Source organism: Armigeres subalbatus, chromosome 2, assembly GCF_024139115.2.
Source record: "Armigeres subalbatus isolate Guangzhou_Male chromosome 2, GZ_Asu_2, whole genome shotgun sequence".
Classification (NCBI taxonomy): Eukaryota; Metazoa; Arthropoda; class Insecta; order Diptera; family Culicidae; genus Armigeres; species Armigeres subalbatus.
This window is the reverse complement of record NC_085140.1, coordinates 144,978,368-144,995,759: the sequence shown is the minus strand read 5'-3', so window position 1 is coordinate 144,995,759 and position 17,392 is coordinate 144,978,368. Positions and strand designations below refer to the sequence as shown.

General features: G+C 40.8%; 2 protein-coding genes across 2 annotated transcripts in view; one reads left to right on the top strand and one right to left on the bottom strand.

Annotated features, from left to right (window-relative positions):
* The window catches only part of LOC134215237 (growth hormone secretagogue receptor type 1), a 58,199-nt gene extending 55,632 nt beyond the window's left edge, over positions 1-2,567 (top strand). The window contains exon 7 of the mRNA XM_062694459.1: positions 1,922-2,567. Coding sequence (XP_062550443.1) covers positions 1,922-2,043 — 122 coding nt within the window. The 3' untranslated portion in view covers positions 2,044-2,567. The remainder of the gene's footprint in view (positions 1-1,921) is intronic.
* A 9,094-nt stretch (positions 2,568-11,661) lies between these two features.
* LOC134215236 (uncharacterized) lies at positions 11,662-12,434 on the bottom strand. Its single transcript, XM_062694458.1, has 2 exons — positions 12,195-12,434; positions 11,662-12,131 (listed from the first exon to the last, which is right to left on the bottom strand). The coding sequence occupies exons 1-2, from the start codon at positions 12,199-12,201 to the stop codon at positions 11,794-11,796; spliced, it is 345 nt and encodes a 114-aa protein (XP_062550442.1). The 5' UTR covers positions 12,202-12,434; the 3' UTR covers positions 11,662-11,793.
* Positions 12,435-17,392: the final 4,958 nt, after the last annotated feature.

Below are 17,392 nucleotides of genomic sequence, written 5' to 3'. Positions count from 1 at the left end.
GCCGACGCATGGTACGTTGTTCCCTAAGAGCTGCCTGTTAAAAGGCGTTTTGCCTCATGAGTTTTCCGGCAACGAAATATCACCACTTTTTCGAAATGTGAATATTATCAATATGATTGAAATTTTTGCTAGTTTTAATATGGCATCAGCTAGGTATATTGTTTAACTGTTGCGTAAGGTAGAAACACCCATGAAAATCGTTATAGCAAAGGTATAAAACCAGTCTATGCTTAGCTGGGGCATATTGCCCCTCCTTCCCCTAATGAAGAAAAACACTCCGAGAATTCCACGCGAGATGAGAGCAATCAAAAAAACAAACTGCTCGCTTCTAACGAAGAACAGGGAATGAGGAAAAGTGTTTCAGAGAAAAAAGTGTAAAAATGCACTAAAAATGGTAAATAATATCATATATTTATACGCAACAATCAATAAATTCGAAGTAAATTTTATGTTGCAGTTATTCTGAGCCGCTCCTGGGATGGTTTGCCTTTAAATTTGATGGAACCTCATAGGGAACTACCGACTACACGATCATGTGAGGACGCGCATGCTAAACCAGATTGTACGGAAAGTTAAGCAGTCGTGGTGGAGCATAAAAACGATGCTGATTCGCTGGGCGGGTCCATCCGGCAGTACGGCTGCAGAGTGCCGGGGAGTTAATCTGTGACACGTTATATAGTTTTCATCGCACATTAGCTATGCAATCTAGCGAACTTTTCGATACCGATACCGGAGAATTGCAAGCGGTACAATAAGGAAGATTATTTGGATCCCCTTAATGTGCAGCGTTGCATGGAATCTTCCGAGCATCCAGTGCGGTGTTTCGTTTACAATAGTGCCAATAAACGAGCCAATAACAAAATAATTGATAATAAACAAAATGCCTAATATTCGAGTTTAAATTCATTTCAGATTCAAGAAAACAGCATTCGTAACAGCAATAATCTACATTTATCAACCTAATGATTGTATTACTATTTCCCCAATGTATAACATAAATTAACTTTATATTTATTATATAAAATTTCTTATGATGTATATACTCATTTTACATGAAATGTATAAGTTTCATGTTATGATTATCTTATGCAGTGCCGCATAACCTTCATTGCAATTTGTTTTATATTCCATTAAGAAACCACAATGGCAAAAATGTATGTGTTTTGCCGAATACATTCATTGTGAATTTTTTTTTTTCGTGTAGCCCAGAACCGTAAATCGAACATAGCCACCCTCAGCATGGTATTGCTTTATTACCGCGCATCTTACCGCTAGGCTATGGAGGGCCCCTAAAAACCTAACTTTAATTGGGTTTTAAGTATTCGGTACTGGACCAGGTCATTGCTCTAAAATTTTTAGTTGTTAAGTAATTAAAGTAGTAGTTTTTAGTTCCAAAGTAACATAATACGCAATACATTTATGCTTTTTAATTTTTGATAACGCAGTGTATAAAAGCAAATATTGAATTTATGGAGCAAAACTTGTAAGGAACGATGATTGATGTACCATTATAAATAGGTACCTTACTCAGATAAATCAACATAGCCCATGATTAAGTGGAAGCCCTGTCTGTATGTTGTTTTGATTCACTTATCAAACTGTACAAAGTGCCAATCTCCTATCAGCGTTTTCGATTTCACTTACCCTCTCAATTCAAGACAAAATTTTCAAAACGACTTATCTGCTTTTGTAAACAGAGATTCAAACGTCGATTGCACGAATCTCATAGCACTTCGACACAAACCAACGCCATCATCAGGTAGCCGAGACCTTCACCTGCCTATTGGTAGTGTTTGTTTGCGTGGGAGTGTTATCAGATTCGTCGAATCGACGTTCGAATCTTTGTTTACAAAAGCAGATAAGTCGTTTTGAAAATTTTGTCTTGAATTCAAAGATATCATTTTCACTCCTCTATCCACAGAAATACTTCGCAGCTCAGGATCCCTGCTGCCCCTCAAACGCTCCAACACCGCCACCCATCGGTCGTTCATTGGAACCTGCCGAGAGTTTTCCGATAGTCCCTCTTCAATTGGCCTCCCTTGACGACGGGAAAGGAAAATGCCACCGGCCAGTCAGTTGCTTTTGCCGCGACGCCGTCGCCACTGTTATAGCTCGCCTCATTCCGATGAACACGTAGTTGAGCAGGATTCCGTGTAAAACAGACACCCGACAAGTGATGTCGACAATTGGGTAAACTTCTTTTCTAGCAAACGTATGTTGTATGGCAGCTATCCACTGGACCTGCAGTCTCAGATGGTGCCAGAGGATTAGGGTTCATGTTTCTCCACAAGTCCAGGCGAAAGAAGCTGCTGTACGTACCCTTTGTACCAAATAAAACTTTTTTATGGGCTTTATTTTGCTGAGAGATTACTCTGAATGCCATTTGGCAAAGAATGGCGGAATGATTTTGGGTCTAGCTGTTGGGCATGAATTGTGCAACGGACAGATTTTTTTCACTTGCCTGGGTAATCGGCCATTACTGACTGGTACAAAAATGTGTTTACGCTAATTTTCATGCCAGTAAAAGCCGTTTATTCTAATTATGTTTACGAGCACCGTTGTGCTGTTCTCGGATTACTGAATAAAAATAAATTGAGATATAATTGTGCTTGTTGTTTTTGTCATGCTTGATGAATATATCCTTGAGCTATGTTTTATTTTTATGCGCACCCAAGTGAATCCATTTAGGTTCTAGTTTCTCAAAGTGGTGGGTAGCGACGCCCCCGGTGTGATTTTTATTGAAAAGCATCGCTGTCCATCAATAATAGGAAGCTATTATTGAGGTGCTAAGCTTTTTTCATAGAACTTGTCTGAGAACAGGTGAATAAACTATTTGAGAAAATGTGCTTTTATTATATATACTTTTATTGTACCCAGTTGTCCTCATCTCAAATGCTCCCTAATGTTGAAAACGAACTTTCATATGCGAAGGAAGCAGTGACTACATATTGTACTCATATCGTATAAATGCTTGACTGGTGCTTAGTTTCGTCCACAGAACTTGTTTTTCTATTGGTGCTAATATCTGACGATGATATTGATACATCAGCTGTTCGCTTTGCAAACTCTATTTACGGTGTTATCGTTACGGACATCCATTTCCCCACCAGGATGTAAGCTGCAGGATGCTGTAACTTTTTGTGAGAATTTCAATTAATAATGCAATGATAAGAAAAGCAACATTTTCTATATCCGCTTTAAACTTCTACACCCAGATGCTTGTAGTCAGTTTCTTCCCCGGATTCATTCTAGCACAGAACAATTTTGTACCTCACAAGGAGCAAATTCTAAGCTTACCGAGTGATTCTATACCACAGGGAGGATTAAATTAAACAACAGTGCTGGAGAGCATGAAAATGTAACGTAAATTGAAGTTATTCGTGGCGCAAAACTCAAGAAAAATTTAGTTGCGTTACAATACAGCAAGCATCATGATGTATAAATAATATATTTTTATTGGCAATTGGATTTTAGATGTTCGGTTTTCAGACCACGAGGAGAAGCTCGAGTGGAAAATGCTCTTGTTGTTTTTATAGTTTTGAAAACTTTCTTCTTCAACGGCTATACATTTCAACTGGAACTTGGCCTTTTTCTCAACTTAGTATTCTATTATTAGCATTTCCTCAGTTATTAATTGAAAGCTTTTGCATGAGTATGTATCTTGTGTGGCAAGTACAATGGATACACTATGCCCAGGAAGTCGAGAAAGTTTCCAACCCAAAAACATCCTAGACTGGACCAAGTATCGAACTCGCCATTTCCGTATTGGCAATCCTACGCCTTTGCTCGCAGGGCTACTGGAGACCCCAACTTTATTGACAATGAAAAAAAAACTCCGATACTCAAATCTGGTAATTCTTCATTTAACATTAAATTAAATACCTCAACCACACAAGCATTATGTTACCTACTCGATATGTACTTCAATATTTTTTTTTGCAATTTAGTTGTGCAGCTTCCTTACTGATATCAAAATGATTTGCGTGAATCACAAGTACCACTATTAGGGTGGCACGAATTAGTATGGAAAAAACTTATTTAAAGTTTTTTGATGGGCGATTTTTCGTTCTATTTTACGTTATGATGCTATGAACAATATTTCAGTCAACGTTTAGGCAGTGCCAAACTTATTGGAAGTTTATATGGAAAATGTTTGGAAAAATATCGAAAAACATCGAAAATGGTGCTCCAAATACCATTTACGATGAAGAACTATGATACTATGGTATTCAGTTCTTAAAAACAAGCAAAAAAAACTTCCATCTGCCATCATACCCTGTTGGTAAAACAGTTCGGTTCCGCTGTGTGTCGTGAGAATCCTCCGATAATATTTCCCACAAAAAACGGTCATGTGCGGGAGAAATGATCAATCCATTTGAACAATGTCTTGACTTGACAATTACTCTGAAACAAAGAATGACTCCAGAATGAGATATTCTCCCAGGAGTTTTTTAAGTACCTCTATATATTTCGTTTACAATTATCCTTTCAACACTCATCATGACTTCCTCCAGAAAATTTAAAGGAACTCGCTCCAGATGTTGTTTATGAACTTCTTTTAGGGATATCCTCAAAAATTCTTTCAGGATTTCTTTGGGAAGTACCTAAAGGAGATATTTCGAATGTTCTTCTATAAAATTATATGAAAATTCCTTCTCGAATTTCTTCGGAAATTGTTCCAAACATTTATTTGAGAATTCCTCCAGAAATTCCTTTGGGAGTTCCTTCGAAAAATCCTGCGAAATTCCATTACGATTACTCTGGAAAATCCTTCAAAAATTGTTTTGAAAATTCCTTATGAAATTTCTTCTAAAATTCTTCAAGGAATTTCTTAAGAAATGCCTCCATGAATTTCTCCAGATATTGCCAATGAACCTCTTCAACCCGTTTCGGCCCGGGCTACGATTTTAAATTCCAAAAATCACTGTTTCCTTGTTTTTCAACCGATTTACATGAAATTTGGAGGGAAGATGGGTTATACCCTATATTAGATGTATTAATCTGGTATTTGGGTCCATGGGAACAGTTTTATCAAGGGTCCCTCGGGTCCAATGGAGTCAAAAATAGGTCAACTTCCTTTTAATCGTAGATAACTTAGTAAATGCTCCCAATTGCTTTTATTCATAATTTTGAAACATTGGAAATGAAAACTGAACGTTTGGACCTCCAAAAGTTAAATAATAAATTAAAAATATAACTTCATGATTTTGGAACACAAACACAATAGAATACAATTTGCAGACCATCTTGGCACATTGGGCACTTCCGAAAGCACCCTGGGAACCGATGCCCCAGAGAAGTGGCCACTTTTTGAAAGGTTCTGACACCCAGCTTGCTACACAATAAACTTCATGATTTTGCAACACAATCAAAATGTAATACATTTGCAGACCAAAGCGGCACATTGGCCACTTCCGAAGGTACCCTGGAAACCTGGTGCCCCAGGGAAGTGGTCACTTTTTGATTAGTTCTGACACCCAGCTTGCAACACATCAAAATTCTTGATTTTGCAACACAAATACAACAAAAGACATTTGCAGACTATCTTGTCTCACTGGCCACTACTGGAGGTTACCTGGGAACCTGGTGCCCCCAGGGAAGTGGCCACTATTTGAATGGTTCCGACACCCAGATTGCGACACATCAAGCTCCATGATTTTACAACACAAACACAAAAAAATACATTAGCAGACCATCTTGGCACATTGGCCACTTCCGAAAGCACCCTGGGAACCTGGTGCCCCCCGAAAAGTGGTCACTTTTTGATGGTTCTGAAACACATCATGCGACACATCAAACTTCATTATTTTGCAACACAAATACAATAGAAGACATTTGCAGAGCATCTTGGCACATTAGTCAATGCATTCTCTTTTGTAAAAAAAGTGGCCAACGTACTCAGATTTTCTGCAAATGTTTTCCATAGTATTTATATCGAAAAATTATGGAATTCCGTCAGGGACGAGACGACGTGGAGCGCAGCGAGCGAGATGGGCTGACCAGGTGCAAAACGGCTTGGCGATCGTGGGGCGTATTCGAGGATGGAGAGATGCGGCCTCGAACCGTGTATTGTAGCGTCAAATTGTTGATTCAGTGTTATCTGTTTAGATGTAGACTAAATAAATGAATGAAGTGTCGCAGGTTGGGTTTTAGAACCATTTACAAACAGACCACTTGCCTGAGGGTTTGACTTCCCATAAAGTTTGATGTGTCGCAAGTTAGGCTTCAGAACCACTCAAAAAATGACGACTTCCATGGGGAGCAACAAGTTCCCAGGGTGCCTTCCGGAACATCTCTAACCGTATTTTAGTGGTCCAAACGTTCAGTTTTCATTTCCAATGTTTCAAAATAATGAATGAAAGCGATTGCATCATTATTGGTGGCAGTTATTGCTAGTTGTCTATGATTAAAAGGAAGTTGCCTTATTTTTGATGAACCCAAGGAACATATTAATACACCTACATAAAAATATAGGGTATAATGCATCTTTCCTCCAAATTTCATGCAAATCGGTTGAAAAACAAGGGAACAGTGATTTTTGGAATTTTAAATCGAAGCCCAGGCCGAAATGGGTTGAGGAATTGCCTCAGGAATTCCTTCAAAAATTCTTTTTAAAATACCTTTAATTCTTCCAAAACTTCTAAAGGAGTAACTTCAAGAATTCCTCCCCCTCAAATTTCCCTCTGAAATCCCCGGCGAATTCTCCTTTAAATTTTCGGAGGAACTATCTACGAGTTCACGCAGAAACTGCCCTTCAATCTTCCGGAGGAATTCCCTTCTGATTTTTTCGAAGAATCCCCCTCCGAATTCCCGGGGAATTCTTCTCTGAATTCCTAGAGTATTTTTTTTCCTTCCGTTTTCTCGGAAGTGTCCCCCTTTAAAGTCGCAGATGAATGTCCCTCCGAATTTCCTCATCGAATTCTTTTCCCAATCTCCGGAAGAATTTTCCATTACATTCTTGAAGTAATTAATTTTTAAATTTACAATGTTCTGAATACTCATATGTGAATATGTACACTATGTACACTACCGTAACACGGTAGATCACTTTGACGTAGTGTGTGGCGGTGTAAGATCTACAAAACAGAGCCCTAGCCTCATCCATTTTTCTAGCTAGTAGAGTTAAAAGGGAATTCCATGGAAAGGCTAGACTACAGAATGGACAAATGTACATATTGCAAAAGGCATCCCCACTTTCTGAAAGGATGGGGCTAAAGGTTGTAAATATAATTCAAGCTGTTTTGCGAATAGTTTCAATCAATCGATCAATAGCAACTAATGTAGATGTGGAGCCGGTTACGATGACATCGATCACGAAGTTTGGTATTGCTCGATAGATAGCAATTATTGGATACCCTTGTGTCGCGAGGTAAACAACCCTACAGAGAAAAGTAAGAACTGTTTTGGGGGATCGCGATGTGGTATATATGCCAGGCTACCTATGCATTTCTTTGCTCGTCTGACATCAAATTCTAATAGTTCTATTTTTTTCTAAGTTTTTTTTTCTTATTTTCTCTGTCTTATTGTTCCGTATACCATGAAGCTCTGGCTATCCGGGAGATGCTCCTTGACGAACCACAACTCGAGCACGACGCTGAGCAGCTATAATACCCTAAACCTAAACCCCAACCCTGTCCATCTTGACATTACCGCACCAAGCGGCTTTTTGACTGACTTGTAATATTTTGTTCGCTCAAGAAACACGGGAATCATTTCATATCTACTCATACGTATATTTGATGTATGATATCCTCAGTTATGGGGTTGGAGGATATTAGATACGATTTACGATCAATTAAATCCGCTAAACGAAAGTTTGGGCAGAAAAATTGGTGATTTTTCTACTACTACTACTACTACTTTTACTACTACTACTACTACTACTACTACTACTACTACTACTACTACTACTACTACTACTACTACTACTACTACTACTACTACTACTACTACTACTACTACTACTACTACTACTACTACTACTACTACTACTACTACTACTACTACTACTACTACTACTACTACTACTACTACTACTACTACTACTACTACTACTACTACTACTACTACTACTACTACTACTACTACTACTACTACCACTACTACTACTACTACTACTACTACTACTACTACTACTACTACTACTACCACTACTACTACTACTACTACTACTACTACTACTACTACTACTACTACTACTACTACTACTACTACTACTACTACTACTACTACTACTACTACTACTACTACTACTACTACTACTACTACTACTACTACTACTACTACTACTCGCGCAATACAAGTTTTAATCATTTCATTTTTTCATTTCTACTACTACTACTACTACTACTACTACTACTACTACTACTACTACTACTACTACTACTACTACTACTACTACTACTACTACTACTACTACTACTACTACTACTACTACTACTACTACTACTACTACTACTACTACTCGCGCAATACAAGTTTTAATCATTTCCAAAATCAAGAATCTGCTTTATCTCTAACAATACTATCTAGACATTCATAATATTGTTTCATAGTGATTTCTCCTTCTTTTAAAATAGCTCATTCTTCAACTTTGATTAATGAGATAAGTGTGTAGTTATTTCTGCTTGAAGTTAAATGCATAGCACAAACACCCAACTTGTTCTTGATCGAAATTTTGTCTCATTCGACGTTTTGTCCTTTTCGACCTTTTGTATTTTTCGACCTTTTGTCCCTTTCGACCTTCTGTCCCTTTCGACGTTTTGTCTTTTCGACATTTTGTCCTTTCGACCTTTTGTCTTTTCGACCTTTTGTCTTTCGACCTTTTGTCCTTTCGACCTTTTGTCATAGATTCTGTGCCAAGATCTACTGTGGTATTCTGCTGTACAGAAACCAAACATAATCTATTTTTAGATTTCCATTACTCATTTATTGTTGTCGTTGCCAGTCCATCTCATCGTGAGTCCATTGTGTCCGTTTGTCCATGCCGTGCATCCAATGATCGTTGCATTGTTCGGTTGCCATTTATCCGGGTAACGGAGGAATGCCTCCGAGAAGAACAAGTTGTCAATCGTCATCAGGCAGCCGTGACGGTAAGGCGCGTACCCCAAACGCCACCGTATGGGCTGCGGATCCGGCGACTGACGAGGGTTTGGTGGAGGGGCTGGGAATAGAACCCATGACCATCCGCTTGTAAGGCGAACGTAAGGCCAACTACGCTACGGGACCCCCTAAGCCCTCGTGCGGTGTTGCAGCAAACTTGCCCAAGCTGCATTCTTCTCTTCCACTAACTGCTCACATTCGCCAGTCATCCATACCAGTCGTTTCTCTGAACCGGGGCACCGTGCCAAGTGCCAATGGCGGATCGAATATTTCTCCAGCCATCTTCAAGAGACGCTGCGCCTAGCTGCTCTTCCGTTGGTAGTGCCACTTCCAGCTGCTGCGCATATTCTTTGGCTAATCTACCGTCTTGTAGCCGCCCAATGTTATGCCGCGGCGTCCGACTTCGACGCGTGTTGTACACCTAGCGACTTGCAGTTCCATGTTCCAAGCTTCCAATCGTGATCCTGTATTCGCCTAGGTCTTTGCCGATTATATCGAGTCGCATTATCTGTTATATTGTTCGTAATTATTGGTTTTCCTGGCGGCTTATTGGGCCTGCGCAAACCTCCTGGCTCGTCGGAGGGCCGTCATGTCAGGGCTGTGGCGTCCCACCTAACAGCTTTGAGCGGCACTCGGACGCTTTGGTGGGGCCTACTTGCCGATAAATGTAGCTTTTTATAGGAATTTATCAGGGTCCACTGTCAAACCCCACAAACCCCACAACTCGCAGATGGCCTGGGGAGGGATCGTTAAGCCCTTGGACATAGTCCCTGCTGCCCGCTAATTTACCCATCAAAAGATGCCCGGAGATGTCGCGTCACCCAGAGACGACTTTTTTAAATAATCGAAAACAAAAAAAAATAGATCAAAAATCCTTTTTTTAGGGACACCCTAATTCAAGTAGGTAAAATTGCTCTAAATCAGCCAACTTAAGAGCTACAGAAAAGCTTTTATAGCAAAATGTATTAGAATAAGCTGTTCTACAACACTGTAGAACATTACATGTCAGTATTCCGAGAAATAAAAAAAATCTAATTTTTTTATATAGGGTAACGGTACCAATAGTGGAGGTATTAGTAGATCAACAAAAGATTTTTTTTAAATTGATAATCATGATAAATTTAAAGTTTCAATACCTTAGTAAATAGATAAACTAATAAATTTGCTAACAAAAATGAGGTTGGTGTCATTTAACATCAACAACTACCAAATGTCGCTTGCACCACTAATGGGTACACTGTTCCTTTAGTGGCGGTAAACATTAATTTTGGTTCCCATAGTGGTGCTATCCATTGATTTCTTATGAGACTCGCCACTATTGGTACAGTTGCACCAGTTAAGTTAATTTTGTTAAGGAAAAACATTGTTTTCAATAGTTTTTCGGGCGAAATCTTGGGATAAATTGTATTTGACAGGATAATTAAATCACGACACATCAACTGAAATCATCGTAAAGTGTATAATTATGAAAAATCTCATTAAAACCCTACTACCTCCACTATTGGTGCTACCTCCACTAAGGGCACGGTTACCCCAATAGGTCACCCTTTTTTTATAAAACCGTAATGGACTTACTATTCCGAACAATTTTGTAGAACAGCATTTTTTTCTGAAAAAGAATGCATCTTTCCGCGAAAATCTGTATCCTGTGCAGTGTTACTATAGACGGACATGAAACTTGGACCGTGCTCTAAGTGGACTTGCAAGCAGCGAGCTCGTCCAGCTCTATGGCGAACTCAGCAACCAGAAGGTAGCTAAAGCCGAAAGGGTGCGATGGGCATGGTATGTTGCAAAAATGTCGGGAACCCTGCAAAGATAGGGTTCGTTTTAGATCCGGCATGTACAAGACGGCGTGGAGCATAGCGAACGAGATGGGCTGACCAAGTACAGAATGACTTGGCAAGCGTGGGGCGCATTAGAGATGGTCGGGTTTCACATTTTGTAAACCCGAACCTGACCCGAACCCGATTTAGATATTCCTTTCAAACCCGGACTCGACCCGAACCCGGAAGGAAAACTCCTATCAAACCCGAACTCGACAATTTTTGCAGTCTTAAACCCAAGCTGGACCCGAATCAATTTTTTGGCGGAAAACTCAAACTAGATATTTTATCAACTCACAAACCCGTACCCGACCCGAACCCGACATTGTTCTAATTTTCCAAACCCGAACCCGACCCAAACCCGTCGGGTTCGGGTCGGGTTTCGGGTTTGAAAACCCGAAACCCGACCATCTCTAGGGCGCATTCGAAGATGGAGAGGTGAGGCTAAATAAGTGAATAAAGTAATTTGTTTTCTTCAAAGGACTGATGTCCATTGAAATCACAATGGCAGCTTTACTGTTCTCGTGATTTTTTTAACTTTGTTTGTTTTGTCAACTTGCTGAGAACATAGATGAGTCTATTTCCATTGAAGAGCCTTTTGGTGTCATCAAATTATGAACGCTGAACTAATCAAACGTTTTAACGTCACGTTAGTCACACCAGAGCTGGGAAATGGAATATTCATTGATCTTACATAAATATTATATTATTTCCAATCTCATGATACATGTACATCTTGGACTAAAGCTGTCTTGAATGCCTCACATGCTCTTTATTGAGATTTGACTATACACATCACCGAATACGTTCAGAAAACTTTCTATCAACTAATAAAATACCATATCATCATCATAGTTTCGTTGGGCCATCAGTTGCGACTGCATTTAGCCAAATCGGGATAATCGCAGCGGTTCACGGCGACTCCGAATTCCAAACCACCAGGGCATTCTTGCTCGAAGGCACGACCACCGAAGCACTTCATAAACTTGCTGCAATCGCCTTGGATTGGCAGATGGATAGGATTGTTGATATCGTCTGTCCTTGGGCAGCGTACATCGATGGTTCCCGGAACAATTTTGTAGCCATCGGGGCTCAACTCCTGGGTCCGTTCAGGTTTTTGATGGTGCCAGTTTTGTTGGGATACGAAATAGTTTTCAGGAGCGGCCGATATTCCAACAATGGCCAATGTCAGGAACACTGTGAAGACTGAAAGAAAAAAAAAACAATTGGAGCTACAATAATATAACAACTAAAAGACCGATAAAATACCTTTCATTGTGAGCTTTTGCGCTTCAGGTGGTCAAAAAGAAAGTGCTGTCTTCTTTCTTGATGAGCCATATTTTTATATCATTGATTGCCCGGATGGTTTCCGTGTTGTAATGAGATCATGTTTTTCTTATCAACAAAGTGAGATTTTAAGTAAATTTATCAGTTCATGGTTACGTAGATCCTCTTCGGTGGCCAATATCAGTGCTTGTGACAATGCGGATACGTGCTGTGTAGCCTAGGTCATGGCATACATTTTTCAAGAAATCATCATTATCAACAGTAGTTGTATGTGGTTTGTTAGCATCAATTTTCCTGGAATTCTGCAATGATCGGAGCAGTATCTGCTTCAGATATGCTATATTTAACTATTGTATGCTCTTGTTGGCACATCGGTGATTTTGATTGCACAATATACTGCCGTGAATTGCAAGTCAGTCCCATTTGTATATGGATGCCATATACAGATGGGGCTGAGCTGCGATTCACGGCAATATAGATATTCTTAACAGATTTATATGGGACTAAAGATCATTTTGGGCTGATTGTTCTGAAAAACTTCGATGTGAATATGTACAATATGTGTAAGATTTTGATTTGAAAAATGTATTGACCCTCAGTACGTTAGACTGGTGCTTAAAATCAACTAAGCTACGAAGGATCTCCTTCGCAACTTTGCGGCTACTGAATGATTCCCAAATCGGACGCATAGTCGAAGCACTCACAGTTTTTTTTTCTTTTTTTTTTTTTTTTTTTTACGAACTCCTTCCTCTCCAGTCATTCCCCCGGCCCGCAATTAAGCAATACTTCGGGGGGATGACTATTGGGCATTGCGCCCCCTCCATGACGTACACAAGTGCACGTATGCGCCTCAACTCTTCGACACTCCCCATGCAACACATTTGCACAAGACATACTGGCACCACATGTACCCCAACACTCACCTGCCTATGCCGCTTGAATTACTGCAAGGGACCAACTAACAGGTACCCTGCAGGGGGTACCCCATGCCGCCATCTCACAACATAGACAGTCCTCACTCAGTGTGGTGTTCACCCCGTCCTGCAACAGGGTGGCACCACTTGTCTATCAAGCCGGAGGCGACCCTAGGTTGGTGGCTCCTATGCCGCTCCTACCTCAGCTACGAGGCAGACCCTTTCATGTCTCCTATTTCTGAGGTGCCGCAGAAGCATCAACCCCCCGACACTCCTGTCAGTCATAGCGAGACTTTCGTGTCCCCTACTTCTGAGGTGCCGCAGAGGTATCTGCCCCCCGATACTCCTGCCAGGCCTAGCGAGACTTCACTCAGTCTGTCCCTAGCAGCCGGATCACACTACTGCCTAAGCAGCCACTCTGACCATACGTACCGTGCGAGTCTGACTTGTGTGCTCACTCATACATTCAGTCCCAATCACTTGCACCACTTGTGCACCACTCTCCTGACATTCAGTCACTCACTCAGTGGGGGTTGTGATACACCCATCTTCCATTTTTTTTCCACTCTGTGCACCTCCTGTGCATCGTTTGGGCGTGGAACACCCGGCACGTCAAGCGTGCCTAACACTCACCTACCCACGCTTTGATCCTGCCAATAGGTCCCCGTTATGTACTTTGCTGGCAGCACCCACCCATTGACATTTCTAAGCCCAGGTAGTCCTCAGCCAGTGTGGTGGTCTCCCCATCCTGCAACGGGGTCGCACCACTTACCTTGCATGTCTCCGATTTCTGAGGTGCCGCAGAAGCATCAACCCCCCGACACTCCTGTCAGACGCAGCGAGACTTTCGTGTCCCCTACTTCTGAGGTGCCGCAGAGGTATCTGCCCCCCGACACTCCTGCCAGGCCTCACCAGACCTCAGTCATTCTAACACTACCGACCATGCGTACCATGCGAGACTTACTTGTGTGCTCACCCATACACTCGGTCCCTCACTCTGTGGGGTATTATGTGTAATACCCCAGCTCCCATTCGCTTGCACCACATGTGCACCACTTGGGGGTGTGTGGGTACCACTCACTGCCACCCGCTTGCCGCCGAAGCAGCACTCACTCTGTGGAACCTCCACAGGCTCCGTTAACGACCTGGCTAATTGTTTCACTCCCCAGGTCATTCATCCCCTCGGCACGGGTCGCCTGACACCTTGGGGTTCGGGGTTAGGGGCTTGTATGCTTTAAGCGGCACACGGTCGCTTGATAAGGTTTGCTTGCGGATATGTGGTTTTTGGGAGGGAATTAACAGCGCCCCCTGTTAACCCCACCACCTCCTAGGCAGAACCCCCTGACTCACAGACAGCTGGGGAGGGGTCGTCAAGCCCTTGGACATGGTCCCTGCTGCCCCAAAGCACTCACAGTTTGTCAATCAAAAACAATGCAATGTGTGTCCCAAAAACTGGCCAATTTACAATATGTGCTATTCACTTTCAGCAGCAGCAGCAGAAGAAACATTTCCACAGATAGCTTTTTTTACAAATAATATGAAACGCGTAATATTCATTTGGTTGTTTGAAAATATTCCAAGGATAAAATACAGCACACCAAGCTTTGTATACTGTGGAAGATCACGATACCCTCGGTCAAAGTAATGCGAAACACAAGAAAATACAGTAGACCATGGTTTCCCAAACTGTGGGTCCCGACCCCCAGGGGGGTCGCGAGCGGATTGTTGGTGGGTCGCGCAGAACAAATATTAATTGCAGCTCGAATGCCGAACCTTTTGATCATTTTTTTCAGGAACATTATTTGAAGTTCAAACCGCATTTTATTTTAAATATCCATCACCACACTAAAATATTTATGCCTAAAAGCTGTCCCCTTAATGAAGTAAAATAAAAACGCTAACATTTTGACAAACAATACCATGTTCGTCATTTTTTGCATTTGTACGTGTAAGGTAACGTGAATATTTTTTATGAGGAAGAAGCCGAAACAGATGACATCCTGATTCAATTAATGCTTAATACTACTTGGTAAAATGCATTTTTTCATAAGTGGTGGGTCGCGAGACATATAGAATTTTGCTAGGTGGGTCGCTTACCCAAAGGTTTGGGAAGCTCTGCAGTAGACATTCTAAAATTGGGCATTATTTAGTGAGAGTGATTTTTAGTTGGTGGTTCATGTATCAAAATCTAACAAAAAGCAGGCAAAACGTCTTAACTAATTCAATTTGCTGATTATTGAATATACAATATATGTACATACATTCATCTCTTAGACACTGTCATTCTTATTTGTTATGATACATGTTTAGTTATTATTAATACATTCTAATTGCCTCTGGCAGATCAAATTTTCCACTGGTTGAATTGATTATTTTTTATTTTCTGATACTAAGGTCGGAGTGGCAGTACATACAAAGTTTTCTCCATTCAGCTCGGTCCATTGCTGCACGTAGTTTTGCCGCAGGAGTGGATGGAAGGTGGCTGAGGGCTTGGTAGTCATATGGCTACTGCTTCTGCCTCATACGCAGGAGGTCGTGGGTTCAATCCCAGGTCCGTTCCATTCTCCTACTTTGTATCTTTCTCTGTATTTCTCATGTTCTAGCAATCGCTAGAACTGGAAATGGACTTCCATACCGTTTCCATTACTATTCCTATACCTTCAACTTGAGTATTCTAACAGTAATCTGCTAGAATTGGAAATGAACTATGCAGCTCGTTTCCTACATCCAATTAGAAATTCCATCAGTTACCTTCTCCTATATATCACATTGGCAGCTCGTTAACCAAGACGGACCTCTGCCTCTCCAACCTAACCCAAAAATTCCAACAAATTCCGCATGAACTCGTGGCAAGTGCAGAGGTATATTCGGCTTGCAGTGGGCGAGTGATTGCATCATCATTTCCTCCCCCTTCCCTACATTGACTTGCATTCTGACGTGGCAGGCGCCAGTATGACCTATCAAATGAGATCACCAGTACTTGCACATTGAAGATGTGTGCTAGTCCCAAGCAAACATCTGTTGGTTCCTTGTGCAAGAACAGCTGATCTGGTCATAATGGAGTAGCAACTACGAGCAGTCAATCAAGCTCAAGCTCAAGCTCAAGGAAAGGAGTGGATGGAAGGTGGCTGTCCATAAACCACGTAGACCAAATTTTCATATTTTCAAACAGGTTATTTTCAAGACAGGTTAAGAAATGGAGTGCCCAACAAGTACTGTAGAGTGGAATCGCATGCATAACAATTTTTACGTCTGAATGGTGGCTGACTACTCATGTAAATTATTAAAGATGTATGGTTTGAAAGTAATAATATTAATAATATTATTGTTCAGATTATATTTTCTAAATTCATTATCATTATCATTCATTAGAATGATTATTCTCCTATAGTTTAGATTGATATATGTTTTCATATTATTGTCCTCTTATTTTGGGGAACATTATAAATTGCACAAAGATATACGTAGGAGGAAGCAGTGTATTAACTATAATTTGAGTTTCCACATAAAAAACTGACAAATGAGTTTGAAGTGTGCCTTGATTCGATTCGGACGTTTTTTCTCCTTGCATAAGGGAAAAGTTTTTTTTTATACAAGTGTTCGATCGCTAAATCCGAGGTGAAAAAAAGTTCTTGAAATATCCTTTAAGTGCTGAGCATTTTTCTTGGATCTTGGATTAGTTTTTGAAGAATTCTATACAAGTGCAAGTGCAAGCTTTTTCGTGTTGGACGCAGAACAAGCGAAATGTCCGATTCTGCAGTGCTGGTGAGAAAAATTATAAGAAAATGAAACAATAAGTTTTTTGTGCTTTGTATTGGACATAAAATGATCGCGCGATTATCTAAATGTCCGGTTCTTGTGTGCGAGTGGATACATTAATAAGGTTTGTACGTGTTTTGTAGGACGTAGAACGATCGTATATCGCGTCCTTGTTTTCTTCATTAAGCAGAACGATCAGCCGGTCATCAAAATTGTGTTCTGCTTTGTGCGGTAAGCAGAAAGATCGGCCGGTCACCGAAATTTTGTTCTGCGTAGTGCGGGTGAGTAAATTAATTAGAAAGTTAAAGTTTAGATCGCGTCCAGACATGTTTTCTTCAGGAAGCAGAACGATCGGCCGGTCATCGAAACTTTGTTCTGCTTTGTGCGGCCTTAAATTAAAATTACTAGCTTTGTTTTTATCGATCAAACTACACGCTATACACGGCATACCGTTTACCAAAACGAACCCTGCCACACTCCCTACCCCATATATCCAACATCCCAGTG